The 16,716-nt window shown below is 51.9% G+C and overlaps 1 protein-coding gene across 1 annotated transcript in view; it reads left to right on the top strand.

Annotated features, from left to right (window-relative positions):
* Positions 1-16,716, top strand: part of ZSWIM5 (zinc finger SWIM-type containing 5) — a 30,866-nt gene that overhangs the window by 8,465 nt on the left and 5,685 nt on the right. The window contains exons 3-10 of the mRNA XM_014307874.2: positions 443-593; positions 5,905-6,084; positions 8,326-8,502; positions 10,755-10,901; positions 13,642-13,779; positions 14,244-14,504; positions 14,901-15,046; positions 16,265-16,316. Of these exons, the coding sequence (XP_014163349.1) occupies positions 443-593; positions 5,905-6,084; positions 8,326-8,502; positions 10,755-10,901; positions 13,642-13,779; positions 14,244-14,504; positions 14,901-15,046; positions 16,265-16,316 (1,252 nt within the window). The remainder of the gene's footprint in view (positions 1-442; positions 594-5,904; positions 6,085-8,325; positions 8,503-10,754; positions 10,902-13,641; positions 13,780-14,243; positions 14,505-14,900; positions 15,047-16,264; positions 16,317-16,716) is intronic.

Raw genomic sequence — 16,716 nt, 5'->3', positions numbered from 1 at the left:
GTGATCCCTGTGCAAGGAAGGGCATTCCCCCATCTCCCCTTCAGCGCAGTGGGGAAAAAGCCAACCCTCCAGAGCCTACCCAAGACCATGGGAGGGTGGAACCATAACCCACAAATCTCACCAACCCATGGGGCCTTTCTCTTTCTTTGCAGAAGGGCTTTGCTTTCATGTTCTTAATCCCAGTCTCCTTCACAGCCTGGCTGTGAATGCTACTCAGCTGGACTCCAGTCAGCCTCATCACAGCCATTGCATGAGGGTTATAGTGTGTGATCGTCCATTATACATGCACACACACACACACATATATGTGTATGTATGTATTTACATACAGTCTGAGCCCTCAGGCTGAGGAAGCTGTGGGTTGCCAGCCAGGTGAATGTGTCTTAAACACCTTTGAGGCACCATGGTTTGTCTCACCCGAGACTTTCTCTGTCCTTTCCAGGTCCGGGAGATGCTGCGCATGAGGGACTCCAACGGGGCCAGGATGCTGACGTTGATAACAGAGCAGTTCATGGCCGATCCGCGGCTCTCCCTCTGGAGGCAGCAGGGGACAGGCATAACAGAGAAGTGCCGGCAGCTCTGGGATGAGCTGGGTAAGGGTCACTGCCTTGCAGAGAGGAGCAGAGTTACCTGGGCTGCTGGGCCAATAGGCATCATTACAGAGGCCCTGTGGGGCTCTTTTTTGGGAATGGAGACCCTGAGACATGCCAGGACCTTACTGTATCCCCTGCTGGGGAATCACTGTGAGACAGCTGGATCAGGCCCAAACCACACAGTGCAAAACCTTAAACTTGCCCTCTCCTGCAAAAGGATCAAGGATGACAGGTGTGCAGTGTGTTGCTGGTCCTGTGCTTCCAGCAGACTGGTGTTTGGTGAGCTGCCCCAAAGCCTTTGTGAGGGAGGACACAGGGCTGGTGAGCCCCAGGAGCTGGGTGTAGTCTGGATGTGGAAGTTCTGTTCCTGGGGGAACCTTGATCCAGAGAGGGAAAGGCGAGTTCTCAAGTCTCATCACATCTAACAGATTCTGCCTGCTGTGGTGCACGTTTCCAGGGTGAGGGGGGCAGGATGGGCAGCACAGAGCCTGGCTGTGAGGGAAATGCAGTTCTGGGTAATTCTAGCTAAGCACCTTAGACACCAGCTCAGCTGGCTGACACTGTAATATCATTAGAATAAAACATTTAGATGACGTGGGCTTGGGAGTAGGGTTGTGTGGTGAAGTTAACCCTGCAATTCTGGGCTCTCCTGGATATATGGGATCTGGGGCGAATAGTTTGACTTGAGCCATAGTTTGATGAGTAAGTTTGAGCTCCTCTGCAGCCTGCTGGTAGGAGATACTGTGCCAAGGGCAAGGGCGGATGGGCTGGCACCAAAGGGATATGGTAGAGCTGGAAGAAGGATTAGGTTGGTCTGGGATCTTGAACATCTGAAACTGCAGTTGGAAATCACAAACCCACCTACCAAGTGCCCAACAAATGCAAACAGAAATGAGGCTGGGAACCCTGGCCAAACTGTGCAGACGAGATCTGGGCAGGGGTGGGATGTCTTGTTTCTGTATGAAGTTTCCTGGATGGAAATAACCACACCAGCTCTGGAGAGCTCATCTGTGCTTGCTTGCCAAGAAGATATTTCCAGGATTTTGGGATGCTGCAGCTAGACAATTGGATATGCAAGGATCCTGGAGAGGTGGCCAAGTCCACCAAGCCAGAATTTCCACATTGAAGAAAGCAAGCACATTGGTGATATATGAATGGATGGGTGTGTGGGCAGGCCTGGACGCAGGAAGCAATTTGCTTAAAATTACAGATTATTTGGCCAGATTTCCAAGCTGCCATCCAAGCCGAGAGCCCTCCCTCCCTTCCTGCACAGGCGAGGGGAGGGTGGTTGCATTTCAGTCCTGGCTTAACTGTACAAGGACCAGGTTGGTGCACACAGGTTTGGTCGGCAGAGTGGGAGGAGGTGGCAGCACGTCCCCGTTGGCAGATGGCAAAGTGGCTGGGGAATGTCAGGGCCCTTCCAGTGCTGGATCAACACGACAGCAGGGGAAGTGTGGTGCCAGCCAACACACGTCAGAGCAGCTCGCCTGGCAGAGGCGCGTCACACGTGAGAGTCTGGGCATCTCCATGCTGAAGAGAAGCTCCTGTAGAGGACACGGTGATGTTCCAAGAAGCAACTCCAGAATGGGCATGGATTGTATTCAAAGCAGGGATTATTCCTTCATTTTACAGAAGCCTTTTGCATTTGGCCTTGTGCAGTGTTTACGGTAGGAGCAGAGCATATCTCTGAAGGAGGTGTGGAGGCACAGAGTGACCAAAGCTGCTCTGAGTCGGGGGTGTTCACCAGTAACAAACATCAGGAATGCAGAGCAGTGTCCTAAACCATCCCTGGGTGGGTAACAGTAGCCAGGGCACGTGGGGCAGTGGAAGCACCACATCCCACTGCCTATTGGCTGTGGATGCCAAAGCTGCCAGTATTACCATTACTGCTGAAGGGAGGGATGAGGGGCCTGTTGCCAGCTGCCACGGGAAGCCCTAGCACAGACCACAATCCTCCACCACTTAGAAGCAAAAAAAAGGCCTTTTGGAAATTATTTTGGGCACGTGTTTAATAATTAATCATCGATTTTAGCAAAGACTGCATCACAGACTTGCGTGGGATTGGAAGAAGATCAGCCTTAAAGAAGATTGTGGATTTATGCTGTGGAAAATGTAAAGGATTTTGCAGGATTTCAGAGTTACAAAAAAAAAAAAAAGGGAAATGAAAATAAAAACGGGATAGTTTGCTTGTGCATGTGCTGCCAACTGAATCTCTATTGCCCCGTCTGCTGGGGAGCCAGAGGAAGGACCTGCTGGATGGAGAGCTCAGCAGCGTGGGAGTATTTGCCCTGGCGCATTAGTACTTACGATTAAAGCCTAATTACAAAAAATAGACGAAAAACCAGCTGAAGTGCAGCCTGACCTTAATCTGCCTGGAGACGGGTTTATTTATCTCGGCCACTTGTTTACAGTGGGGAATTTCAGCAGATTAAGCTGGGGAGCGACCCTGTGGGAAACGGGAGAATTTCTTTGATGGTTGGGAAACTTGGGCGCGGGATCGGAGCGCCTGTCTGCTCTGGGGCCTGCAGCCAGGACCACTGGGCTGGGAAGGCTCTGACCCCCCCCTGTCCCTGCACCCAGCCCTGTCATCAAAAAGCATTTTTGTTTAGAGGCTTAGCTTAATCGTGATCTGCCGCTTTGTTCCCCACTTAACCTCCTACTATCAGAAAGTTCAGATGAAGGTTTCTGCAGCATGTGAAGAGACATGGAGTCTGACCTGGTGTGGCATTTCGGCTCAGGACAGGAGTCACTTGTGCTGTCAGCTGATGTCACTTGACCACAGGGCTCAGAAAACCACTCTGTTATATCTCCCAGATAATTATCATGACTGAGACAGATGCAAATCTCACTTCCCTCCTAGTTCCCACCTCCCCACCACATCGTTCTTTCTGCAGGAGAGCCCAGAGGCATAATGTTTTGGCATGCAAAGATGCCTCAGAGGGCTCTCAAAAATAGGCAGCAAAGTCATGAGGCTTCGGAGGAACGCATATTAGCAGAGCTGTGGGAGCCAAAAATCCAGCGGGTGCATCCCATTCCTGGGGGCGGTGAAGCTGGAGCACCAAGCCTTGTTACTGCCTGTCAGCCAAGATCTGTGCACCCTCAGAGGCGTGAGTTGAAACTGCCCGAGGCTGCTTCTGACACAAGCACCCCCAAAGTGGGTGAAGAGCAGTGACAACAGGCGGGAGCACTGGTGGGAAGGGAATGCCTGACACCCAGAGTCGAGTGCAGGTTTTATCTCGTGGCCACCCGAGGAGGTGGGAAGTTCTATCCCCTTCCTTAAGGAAGACTCATTTTCTGGAGCTGAGACCTGATTTTTATAAAGATGCCATGTCTGAGTATTCCCCATGGAGCCTGCACGAGCCTGTGAGTGAGTGACATAGACCTACTCTGGTAAGGATGGGCCCCCAAGGAGGTACCTCTTTTACACATTAATTAATTGCTGATGTTGCAGCTCAAAAATCTTAATCGCCCCTGTTCATCAGAAAAAAGTGAGGTGTTGGTGGGGTTTCCTGGGGGCAGAGATTGAGCTGAACTGGGCAAGGGCTGCTTTGGACATTTGCTGGTGCTCGTGCCTGCAATTGCTTTTCCTGTGCCCATTCCTGGATGTGATGCCGCTGCCACCATCTGCGTTGTGACGCGGTGACGTCTGTCCTGCTGAGCCAGGCAGCTCCAAGGAGCCAGACAGGCACAGCCTCCACGCCTTACTAATGATTTGAACCAGACATTTCCACAAGTTCCAGCTGGCAAAGGATTGGTCCGGGACCATGAACCCCAAAAGTACCACCAAAGCTCAGCTGTAATGCAGAGAAGCACCAGAGTGGAGCCAGGGCCAGGACATTGCTGCTCAGCCTGGGTTTGCCTCATGTTGTCTGGCAGAGGGACCAGCTGCTCTGGCTCCTGTTGGATCTGCAGCCTTGCTTGAGGCTGTTTGGCTCAATGGCAGGGCTGGGGAGCTGCTGCTCAAAACACAGCCAGCGAGGGAGGTGGTTGGGGCTTGTGGAGGAATCTCCTTGTGCAGTGGAGGCATGTTGGGTGATGTTGTGCCACTGGCTGTCATTTTGGGATGGGAACTTTGGCTCTGGGAGTGATGGAGAGGTGAGGGACAGCAGGGAGAAGGAAGGTGCTTCAGGGCTCTGCTGAGCCCATGGAGGTGAGGCAGGGAGGGTGTTTCTGCAGGAAGCCGAACTATCCCACGTGTGTGACAGGATTTGACATGGACAGAGAGAGGAGCAGCAGGAGCTGCTCAGCCTGAGGGGATCCCTGGGGATACCTTATATTGCAGCTGTGTCAGCCTACAGCCATCCCTCCCCACAGGGAAGCACAAGGGAGGGGGCATGCTACATCCTGGCAGCCATGCAGGGAAATTTGGGTAGAAATTGAGTTAGCTAAAGAAAAATTAACGGGTTTACACTTACTCAGGTTGCTGTAGCCCTTATCGGAGCAGTGAGTGACTCGGAACAGTCTGTAAGGCTCAGTTAGCAGCACCAGCATCGGCCCTGTTTTATGAAAGGATGAGCTGGATCTTAATGATGACAGATGTCCTTGGTTCTCATTTTGTCTCTCACACAGCAGACAGCATCACCAGCATCATGTGAGGTCCCGTGGTTGACCCAGAGGGTGTCAGCCTGGGTGTCCTGCTGGCGAGCAGCTTGGCTTGTGAGATCCGAAGGACTTGCATCAGGGAGGGCTCTTGTCTGCAAGACATCAGGCCAAGCTCCAGGTTCCTCTGCTGGTTCCTCTGCAGGCTTGGGGCTAGTAGGGATTGAAAAAGAAAAAAAAAAAAAAAGAAAGAAAGAAAATACACCAAATCTCCTTTTTAAATAGTTGAATGCAAATGGCCTGAAGAACAATAGCAGATGAAATAGCATTCAGAGCGGGTTTTAAAGCGCTTGGAACGTGGGTAGGATCAAAATCAGGTTAGTCTTTGGAGATGCAGACTCTGCAGCTTGCCAGGGTGTTTTTAAGCATGCTTTGATGTGTAGTTCAAACACTAGATTTGTCCTGGCAGACAGAAGCACTCACAAATTCATACACAGCCGCTCTCTCCTTCCCCCCTCCCCACTGTCCCCCATCTCATGAGATTATAATTTAGCTTCATTACGAGGGAGTTTTACTTTGTCCTGGTTTCGGCTGGGATAGAGTTAATTTCTTCCTTATTTAGAAGCTGTGTAAATCCCCCTCCTGGGTCTCTGCATTATGCTGAAATGAGTTTACAAACCTCGATGGAACCTTGCAGGCTCTCGGGGCATCCGGAGAGCTTTGCCCCGCACGCATGGTGGTGGCAGTTCCGTGATTTCTTGGCTTTGTTTAGGGGCCCTGTGGGTGTGTGTGGTGTTAAACCCACACTGCAAGCTGGAAGAGAAATCCTGCTGGCTCCGGCAGCTGCGCAAGTGGGGTGAGATGGACGTCTGTCCCCTGGAAGATGGCAATTATGGTAACGAGCTTCCCAACATCACTAACGCGCTTACGCAGAGCTCCGGTCACAGCCAAGGTGAGTCTGGGCAAGGAGTGGAAATCCAGCTGACAGCCACAGGGATTGGGTCCAGGTCAAAACTCACCCCAAAGCTGAGAGAACTCGCGTCAGCTGCTGGTTATGTTTCTGGGAGTCACAGGAATACAAAATATTTGTCTTCACAGCCTCTGGTTTTATATATAAATCTTTGCTTCTTTGCTACAGGGGAAGGTTGCCCGTGTTTTGAGTTTAGAGACTGTTTTAAAGCAGTTTGACTTTGGGGGAGTTTAGTGCAGGTTTGGGCATAGGGTCATACAGGAAAACAGTGCTGCTTGCAACAGAGCAGAGCTGAGCTCAAGTCCTGGCTGTAATGTGAGAGTGAGGAGCTGGAGATGGTGCAGAGCCCATTTCCCTGCCCTTAAGCCTCACTTAAAGGCTGTGATTCAGGTGGTGGGGAAGTCATTAGCCAGGAATGTTAACGCAGTTCAAGTGCAGAGCACAGACTGAGCGATGTAGTTAAGGGGTTGTTCCTTGGTGCTAAAATATTTTCTCAGCCGCTGACAAAGCATTTGATCCCTTTAAGTTTAAGCACTCTTTCTCCTTCCTTTTGCCTGAAGTAGACATTAATTGAAAGTTATCGCTCTTCGCATGCCTTTGTCTGCTGCACTGGAATTGCTCTTTGGTGTGTTATGTGTGGGCAAAGTGGGTGGAGGAGAGGGGGACAGCAGCCATGCCGCAGGGGAAACTTCATTCTTCAGGGTGGGGTTGGTCCTGCAGCAGCAGTTTGGGAGCGTGGCTGTCCTGCCAGCCACGCCAGCCATGGCCAGGACCACATGCCCAGCCTCCCTATGCTCTTCCTCAGGGAGCAGCTTAATTTAAACCTGGCCTTGCTCCATGTCCTGCATCCGTCCCAGGACTACCCCTCTGGTGTTCCCAGCTCTCCCAAGGATTTGCTCTGGCATTTGGGGAAGCTTGCTAGGGCTGAACAGGTCATTTTTTTAAGACCTGCAGGGAGTTCCCAAAGCACATGCCAGGGATGTCCCTTTCTCTTCTCCCTGTGCTCCTGCCTCTCCAAGAAGGGGACTGAAAGCAGCACGGATCCTGGAGGTGTCCTGGGGTTCATGTTTGTGCATATGCAAATACTGCTCCAGATTGTTGACAGCCTCTTTTATTACTGAAGAACAGCTGATTCTTGAAATCCTTCCTGGTGAAGTGAGCAGCCTTGGTTCTCAACATACAAACACCTGTTTAATTTCTCTCCACCTCAGGGTGCCTGCAGCATTCCGGCTAATTGCTTGTTGCCATCGTTTCCGGAGCATGTTTACCCAGCCTCCCTGGATCAGCTTTGAACAGTGCCTTTTGTTTTCCACCCTTGAATGCATTTAACTCGGCCCCTCTTGTGGGTTGCAGGACCTAACATGGAACGTTGCACCCCCTTTGGGGCTTCCCGTTTTGCAGCCTGCCAGCTGTGTTTGGCCTTCATGATCCAGTGTGGCTGGAGTGATAGTGGGATTGCTCCAGACAGGTTTTTTCCTCATATCAAACCACTTGTCTTGATCGGTCTGGATGGGGTGAAATGCTAATCCAGCATTTGGTAGTTTCAGAAATGCCCATGAAGTTACAGAGCAGCTCTGAAGAGGAGCAGATATCCGGTGCAGGGCAGCAGTGGGGTTTCAGATGATGCTGTCTCCTCCCTTCCAGCCCCCTCACACGGCCCACAGAGGTTGCTGGGGGTGGTGGGTTCCCCCAGTCACTGAGAGGCAGCTGAGACACACTCGTGTGGTTCCCTTTGTGGCTTCATGTGCTGCTGGTCTAAGAAGCTGCAGTTCAGTGAAGCTGAGACTGTGTTGGAGCAGAGGAGGAGAGCTCGTGGTGCTTGCAGGGCAGTAGTGCTGAGGAAGCCCAGTCCTGACCCAGGGGCAGCTGCCTGCATGTTCAGTGTCACAGAGGAGGGAGCACACTGCCAGGTTTCAAGGCATCAGCCTTGTGTGTGACAGTGGATTGTGGTCACAAAGCAAATGGGTGCGTGGTGCCTGCCTCTTTTCTCACCTCTCTGACCAAGTCAGCTATTCTAGCAAATGACTTAGCAGTGCTGCCTGAGGAGACATTAGTCAGCAGAGGCATCCAAAGCCAGAGCCCATGTCCATCCCAGAAATTACTGGGGTGAGACCAGGTTTTGCTGTCATTGTAAAGGCAGGGCTGTGCCCAGGGAGGTCATGTCTGGGAGGAGGAGCAGGCTGCCCCTGCCCCAGCAGGGCACTGATGTTTTTCTCTTTGCAGACTCCCTGGCCAGGCCCAGACGAACAGTGTTCACGCGGGCCATCGAGGGCTGTGACCTGCACTGGCAGGACAGCCACCTGCAGCGCATCATCAGCAGCGACTTCTACGTGTCCCCCTCCTACCAGCGGGAGGGGGAGAGCCTCCTCTTCAACTCCCAGGGACAGCCACTGTGGCTGGGTGAGCATCCAGACCAGCAGCCCCTCTCATGGCCGGTGGGGGTTGGGTTTCTAGGGGAGAGGAGTCACCTGAGGCTGCCCTGGGTCCTTGCAAGTTCCTGCATCCTAGACTGAAATTGCTACCCTGGGCCTTAGCCTGAGGAGTGGGGGGAGCAGAAGAATTCAGTGCCTACCCACACCCCAGCCACAATCCTTAGAGCAATCTCCACATATTTACAGTCTGGCCTTCTCTCAGGCAGTTTGGACCAAGCTCATCATGTCCCCTTTCATCTTGCCAGTGTTTAGCTGTCCCCAGACCAGCCTCTCACTATTTCCAGTACAGGGGGTCTGGACACTTGAAGTCTCTTGAAAATTGACTGCAAAGCACAACTGTATCCTCCAGATTTTCTGTTTCCTGCTGTCCCCTTCTTTTCAGTCTTCCCTTAAAGGCAATTAGCAGTCAGTACAATTAAGCCTCATGGGAGCTTAAGGTGTCCTGGGCCAGGCAAGCCCAGAGGCCTCCTGTGTTGTAGACTTTTAGCCCAAGTACCTCAAGCCGCACAAATTCTCTCCTGCAAAGTCGTGACCCCAGGCAGATCTGTGGACCCTCGACTGTTCCTTGTCTGGGGTGAGAATGGGTGGCATGAAGGGCTTGTGGGGGAACCTGGTGTGGCTGTCAGCTCTAAGACAGACCCCAAAATGGGAGGTCTGTCCCACCCACCTCCAGGAAGGGGGATTACTTATCCCCTGCAGTCCAAGAGTTATGAACACAGAACAGGTCAAAGCCCAGTATATGAACACAGAACAGATCACAGCCCACCCATTGCACTGTTGTCCACTCCAGAAACTGGGGTCTGCCACCAGGAAAGAGAATATTTGCAGTTGTCTAGAGATGTAGTTTCTGGAGTAGCAGGCACTGAGTCGCTGTTAATGCCAGGAGATAGGAAGGGCTCATATGTAGGCTGTTGGTACACTTCAGCTGGAGCAGGAGAGGGTATTTCTACTCTGGGAAGAGTTCTGGGCAGCTGCAGGCAGGAGGTCCCCTTCCCACACAGCCACAGGCAGCAGTGGTAGGTTAGTGCATCCATGGACTCCATCTAGAAGGGATGTGGTGACCACAGCTCCCCTCTCCTGAGCCTAATCTGAGTTCTGGTGAGCCCTTTTCCCCAGCTAGTTGGTGCATGTTATTTTTCTGATGTATTTGCCATGATGTTTGGATTTTGCGCTTTTGCTTTCTTGGCACCTCTTCAGGGACTCGGTGCTGGGAGAGGAGGGTGATTTGTCAGCAACTTCCAGTGATGAATTCAGTGAGAAGATGAATATTTCATCCATTTAGCAAATGAATAGAGGGAGCAACAAGAAGCTCTTTTACAGATGTGTTTGTTCTGGAATCTCTTCCTCATGTATTCCTTGTGGGTGACCTTTGGGATGTAGATACCCCATTTGTGGAGGTGGTTGTCTGCATTTCCAGAGCTTTCTGAACTCTCCCAGGAATAAAAATTATCCCTCTACGATAACTTCAGATCATCTGTGTTTGCCTGGGTTTTTTTCTCCCCTTGGTAGGACATTTTGAAAGAAAATGGGATTTTTGCTGCTTGTTATGCAGCATGTCATGTCATCTGCTCCTGCTAATTTCTCACTCAGTCATAATCCTCTCCACAGTTGCTTGTGATTTCAGGTGAGCAATAAGCAGCGGGAGCAGATGAATTCCTAAGCAACTGTGAGTCTTGGGAGGGGGTTTAGTGCAACTGTTCCTAATAATAAAACACCAGGTAGGAGAACTGCAGAAGAGACAGGATGTCTGCAGAGCTCACTCCATGGAGGTGTTAGGGAGCCAGTTCAAAGCATCACCCCAAGTCTGCCAGTGCCCCCAGCACAGTGGTGGATGCCCAGCCTCACCCTGTGCCCTGAGAGCAGTGAGAGAAATTGAGATAAGCCATGCGGATTTTAGGAGAAATGAACGGCAGGGCTGTAACAGCCTGCGTTGGAGCTGTGGTACTGCAGCAATGGTGTGTTGGAAATGCTGCCATTAGATAAGCTTTGTGGAGGTGGGGATTTAGGTACTGACGTGGCTGCTGTGGGTTGAAAGTGGCAGGAGTCCCGTTAGTATTCCTGGTAGGCATCCTTTCCAGGAGCAGGGAGAAAGGGATGAGTTCAAGACAGGAAGCAGGAGTTTAGCTCAGGTGTGGGGAACATGAGTAGAAGGTGGCCCATGAGTCCTGTCTATGCCTGTGCTCCTGTGGTTCAGCCGTGCCCCTGTTCCTTGCCTTGCAGAACACGTCCCCACAGCCTGTGCTCGGGTGGATGCGCTGCGCTCCCACGGCTATCCCAGAGAGGCTCTCCGACTCACTGTTGCCATCATCAACACCCTGCGACTGCAGCAGCAAAGGCAGCTGGAAATATATAAGCATCAGAAGAAAGGTATGAGTAGGGCTATGTGACAAGTGTCTTGTGACGTCTGGCCCGGGTATCCTGGTTGGAAATATCTTTTCTGCTTTGATGAGGCAAACATCCAGCCTGAATGGGCAATGATGTTTTGAAGGAACTTAGGAATAAAACAAGGATATATCATCTTTGGAAGGAGGGTCAGGTGTCTCAGGAAGTATTTAAGGGGGTTGCTAGGGCATGTAGGAAAAAAAATTGAGATGTCAAAGCTCAGTTCGAACTTAATTTGGCAACTTTTGTAAAGGATAATAAAAAATGTTTTTACAAATATATTAATGGCAAAAGGAAGGGTAAGACCAACCTTTGTTCTCTACTGGATGCGGGAGGGAACTCAGTAACTGCAGATGAGGAGAAGGTGGAGGTCCTTAACGCCTTCTTTGCCTTGGTCTTTAGTGGGAAGATGGCTTGTCCTCAGGACAGCTGTCCTCCTGGGCTGGTAGATGGTGTCAGGGAGCAGAATGGGCCCCCTGTTATCCAGGAGGAGGCAGTCAAGAGAACTGCTGTCCTGCTTGGATGTTCATAAATCCATGGGACCAGATGGGATCCATCCCAGGATGATGAGGGAGATGGCAGATGAGCTTGCAAAGCCACTCTCCATCATTTACCAACAGTCGTGTCTCACTGGTGAGGTTCCAGATGACTGGAAGGTGGCCAATGTGACACCCATTCACAAAAAGGGTAGGAAGGAGGATCCTGGTAATTACAGGCCAGTTAGCCTGACCTCTGTACCTGGCAAGGTAATGGAACAGTTTATATTGAGTGTAATCACACAGCACTTACAGCATGGCCAGGGTATCAGAGCCACCCGGCAGGGGTTTAGGAGGGGAAGGTCATGTTTGACCAACCTGGTCTCCTTTCATGACCAGGTGACCCACCTGGTGGATGCAGGAAAGGCTGTGGATGTTGTGTACCTGTACTTCAGCAAGGCCTTTGGCGCTGTCTCCCACAGCATTCTCTGGAAAAGCTGCAGCCCATGGCTGGGACAGGAGCACTCTGTGCTGGGTTAGGAACTGACACTAAGCTGGGAGTGTGTGTGTCCATCTGTTGGAAGGTAGGAGGGCTCTGCAGAGATAGCTGGAACGGTTTGATGGATGGGCAGAGTCCAATAAGATGAAGGTTAATAAGTCCAAGTGCCAAGTGCTGCATTTTGGCCACAATAACCCCCTGCAACACTATAGGCTGGGGACAGTGTGGCTGGACAGTGCCCAGGCAGAAAGGGACTGGGGGTACTGGTCAGCAGCTGACTGAACGTGAGCCAGCAGTGTGCCCAGGTGCCAAGGAGGCCATCCTGGCCTGTGTCAGGAACAGTGTGGCCAGCAGGAGCAGGGAGGTCATTTTTCCCCTGCACTCAGCACTGGTGAGGCCACACCTTGAGTGCTGTGTCCAGTTCTGGGCCCCTCAGTTTGGGAAGGACGTTGAGACACTTGAGAGCGTCCAGAGGAGACAAATGAGGCTAGAGAGGGGCTTGGAACACAAACCGTGTGAGGAATGGCTGAGAGAGCTGGGGGTGTTTAGCCTGGAGAAAAGGAGACTCAGGGGTGACCTTACCACTCTCTACAGCTCCCTGAAAGGTGGCTGTGCTCAGGTGGGGCTGGGCTCTTTCTCCAGGCAGCACTGACAGAACCAGAGAACACAGTCTCAAGCTACGTCAAGGGAAATATAGTTTGGGTATTAGGAAGAGTTTTTTATGAAAGGTGATAAAGTTCTGGAACGGCCTGCCTGAGGAGGTGATGGAGTCACCATCCCTGGATGTGTTTAGGGGCAGACAGGATGTGGCACTCAGTGCCATAGTTTAGTTGAGGTATTAGGGCATGGGTTAGACTCAATGATCTTGAAGGTCTCTTCCAGCCTAGTGATTCTGCAACAGAATTGTGCTGCCCCACTCAGAGTGGCAGAGATGGGCAGCACTGCAGGGAACTGCTTATGTTCTAGGGAGACAAACTGAGTTGCTTGAGCCAAGTTGAGTTGATATCCACATACTAAGGACACAGCTGCCCACATGCTGTCTTCAGGCTGCTGCAGTGGGGATGTTCTTGTTCCCACTGTTGCTGTGTCTGGTTGTCTGTAAGGGTTGCCCAGGCAAGTGCTGCCCGCATTAAAGAGGAGCTGCCTGAGTGCAGAGCAGCAGTAACTGGCTGTGTGTGCTACTTCCACCTTGCCTTTCCTGAGTCAATGTACCAGGAGACAAGCCCAGTGTTCCTCCTTTTGCAGTTGCAATTGGCAGGGAGCCGGGGTCAGTTACTGCAGTGCTGCTGAAGGTCAGTGACTCCTGGTCCTTGCCAGCTCAGCCAGCTTGAGATCACCAAAAGATGAAATTTTAAGACTCACTGGAAGTCTTGGTCATCTCAGGAGAGATTTCTGCTTGTGTTTCCAGAACATTCAGGCTACCATTGCAAATCAGTCCATGAGCTGCAGGTCTGGCATTATAGACCTTTTCTTTGGGACTCTGCAGACCCTCATGTCCTCTTGGAACAGAGAATGAGTCACTGCATCTTATGTGGCCTTAGGGACACCTTTTTTTGTGTCTGTGCCTGCTCCCTCAGTTGTCTGTGCAGAGTGGCTTCTTCCTGCCCTTGTGAACTACCATGGCAGAGTTGGCCCTAGAGGTTGCCGTGATGAAAGTTGTGGGATAAGAAAAGTCCTCTGATCTCAGAAGCCTCTCTGGGTGCAGAACTTGTCTTTAAATTCCTTACTTTTATTGTTCTATTTTATCTAGAACTGCTGCAGAGAGGAGCAACAACCATCACCAACCTAGAGGGCTGGGTAGGCCACCCTCTGAACCCCATCGGCTGCCTCTTTCTCACCCTGACTGAAGCTTGTAGATTAGAAGAGGAAAACTGCCTTGAAATTTCAGGTACCAAGTGTTCCTCCTGGATCCCTTCTTGGTGTCTCTGGCTGAGGTGGGTGCAGATCTGGGGCTCTGGACACCTGGACTCCGAGTTCCCCCTCTCCGCCTTGGCAGGAGCACCAGGGCAGAACTTCAGTGCAGACAGGGAAGGTAGTGAGTAGAGAGAAATAGAATTTTCTCAGCCCCAGGGTTTGCAGCCAGAGCAGAGCAGGTCCAAGGGAAGGCTCTGGTGTCAGTTCTCCACCCTGTTGCACATGTCTTGGGTCTCCTGCATCTCCTGGTGAGAGCAGGAAGGGAGGGTGAGCCCACATCTCCCTCTGGGAACTTTCATCTATCGTTTCTGGATAACCAAAGCAGGCAGGAAGGGAAGTGTGGGTCTTGCTTTTAAAGTGAGAGATTTTTCTCTGCAATGATTCTGCTGTCTGGGAAGACTCCTCTAACCCCACTGCATCTCCTCTCCCTCCTGTCAGACGCTGGGGACTCCAAACCGCCAGTGTATCAACACGTGCCCGTTGTGACCGGCAGCCAGGACGGTGACGAGTCCTACCTGTCCCTGGCCTTAGAGGTGGCCCTGATGGGCATGGGTCAGCAGAGAGTGATGCCCGAAGGTCTCTATGCCCAGGACAAGGTGTGCCGCAATGAGGAGCAGATCATTGCCCGCCTGCAGGACCTGGAGCTGGACCCGGTGCTGGTGCAGACCCTGAGGAAGCAGTGCATCTTGCTGCTGGAAGGTGGGGCCTTGGCTCATCCAGCTGACTTTTGTGTCTTAGCCAAGTGTTGGTAATGTCTCTGTGGTGCCCTTTTCAAAATTTATGCACATCCTGCTTCTTCCTCGCTGGATGTGGTGCAGAGCCTGTAGGATGGCTGCCTGCCTTATCACCTGGAAAAGCAAGGGTTTGTTGGCATCCCTAGAAAAAGACCAAGTCAGAGGCAATATGGAGAAGGGTGCTGAGCACACGGCTTCAGATTCTTATTTTCTTTTAGAAAAGGAAAGAGCATCCCTGGATCCAACTTGAGTAACACGCCAGGGAGCTGAACAGCAGATCCTCAGAGCTTTGGGGTGGTCCAGACTCCAGCCACAGATCCTGCTGTGCTAATTATGGCTGATGGGCTCTGCTTCTGCCTAGGTGGTCCCTTCAGCGGCTTGGGAGAAGTCATCCACCGGGAGAGCGTCCCCATGCACACCTTTGCCAAATACCTGTTCTCTGCCCTGCTGCCCCACGATGCTGACCTGGCATACAAGCTGGCTTTGCGGGCCATGAGGTTGGTGCATGTTGAATTCTGTCTCTGCTCCCCTTTTGCCTCTCTCCTGTGCTTGTTGGGAAGCTGGGATGCTTTGCAACTTTAGAGCAGGGATGGGAGTGGAGACAGGTTTGGAGCTTGCTGTCCATGGGATCTTTTGCAGTGTGTAGGACCACTGGGCACAGCAGCAGTGCAAAGAGGTTTCTACTCTCCATTTGGGTGATTCCTGGTTTATGAACTCCATTTCTGTGGATTTGTATGGGTCCAATAATGTCTGCTGGCCCAGGCCTCCACCCAGCCACTCGCTCCAGGCTGGACCTGCCTGCCCCTGTGACAGGGACATCCTCTGCCAGAGCAGGTCCCAGACACACACAGGACTGTCATCTGCCTTCTGTCTGCCAGGCCTCGGGCACCCTGCAGCCCTCCCTGCCTGCGACAAGGGCTGTTATCCTGGCACAGATGGGTGGATGGTTTGCCCCAGGCTCCAGGGTGTCAGAGAGCCAGGTGGAGAACACAGTTGCACTCTGTTCTCCATTAAAACCCGTCTCTGTCTCTGGGACTGGGGAAACAGCTGATACTGAGAGCTGCCCTATCTCCTTCCCCAGTCCATGACACACTTCAAACATCAGCCTGTGTATTGTTTGACTGGGTGGGTCTTGCAAAAGGTGGCATTTCCTCAACAAGTCAATGCTTGAAGCGCTGTCAATTCCAGAGCATCCTAGTGCTCTCTCCCTCTACCACCATTATAAGTCCTGGCCCAGAGCATTGCCTTTTTCAGCATTTCCTCAGTGAAATGGAATGGGTCATCTCTCTCCAGCACTGGGGGGGATGTTTGAAATCCCCCTATTCTGGGAAGAGCTGCTGAGGAGGCAGCCAGCCCTAATAAGCAGCCAAGAGCCTCTGTGGTGTGTGGAAGCACCATGTCCTGGCAGACCTGAGACCTCTGGCCATTGAACAGGACTGAGGGCCCCAGGGATGCCATCTGTTAATGCCCATCCCCTGCTCCCAGCTAGGACTCCCTGTCTTGGGGTATCTGTGTCCAAGGCTGGAAAAGTTGGGCTTCTGCTGCCCTGTGGTTACCTCAAGCCTGCGAGTGAGGATAGCAGAGACATTTGGATGCTCTTCATGTCCAGGCTGCAGTTTCCCTCCTGCATAACTAGCTGTCAAGTTAGCAACACCAGCACCAACTCAGGGGTGTAGGATTTGTCACTATGGCTGGTGAATTGAGAATCCTGCTCCCTTTCTTCAGGCTTGCTTCTCCCCCAGGTTTTCCAGACTTTTGGATGTGCCCACAAAAACAGGTAACCTAACCTGGCTGCAGAGGCCCTGGAGAAATGTGCTGCTGCTTCTGATCATAACCAAGCATTTTAAGAAGAACCAGATGATACAGTCAGGAGTTCTGCCGGGTGCTTTGACATGAAAGGAGCAGGAGGGGAGGAGGGATTTTACTTTTTTTTCTTCCTTTTTATTTTTCTCTGAGGTCTGTGCTTTTCCTTACAAGTTTATAAATCACTCCATGGATCTTTCTCCCCCCTTTCAAGTCAGTCTCAGATTGATCCCTGTGCCCATGTGCTGAGCACGCAGCCTGGGGAGCCACACACGTGCACAGCAGCAGGATGTGTTCAAAGGCATTGCTGCAGGCAGCTGCCTGCAGGCAGCCCCTGCCTCGCCTTGGCAGCACCTCCGGGACCGGAGGGGAGG

This window comes from Geospiza fortis, unplaced genomic scaffold (assembly GCF_000277835.1).
Source record: "Geospiza fortis unplaced genomic scaffold, GeoFor_1.0 scaffold333, whole genome shotgun sequence".
NCBI classification, from domain to species: Eukaryota; Metazoa; Chordata; class Aves; order Passeriformes; family Thraupidae; genus Geospiza; species Geospiza fortis.
Note: the sequence above shows the minus strand (reverse complement) of the source record. Positions and strands in the feature narration are given on the sequence as shown.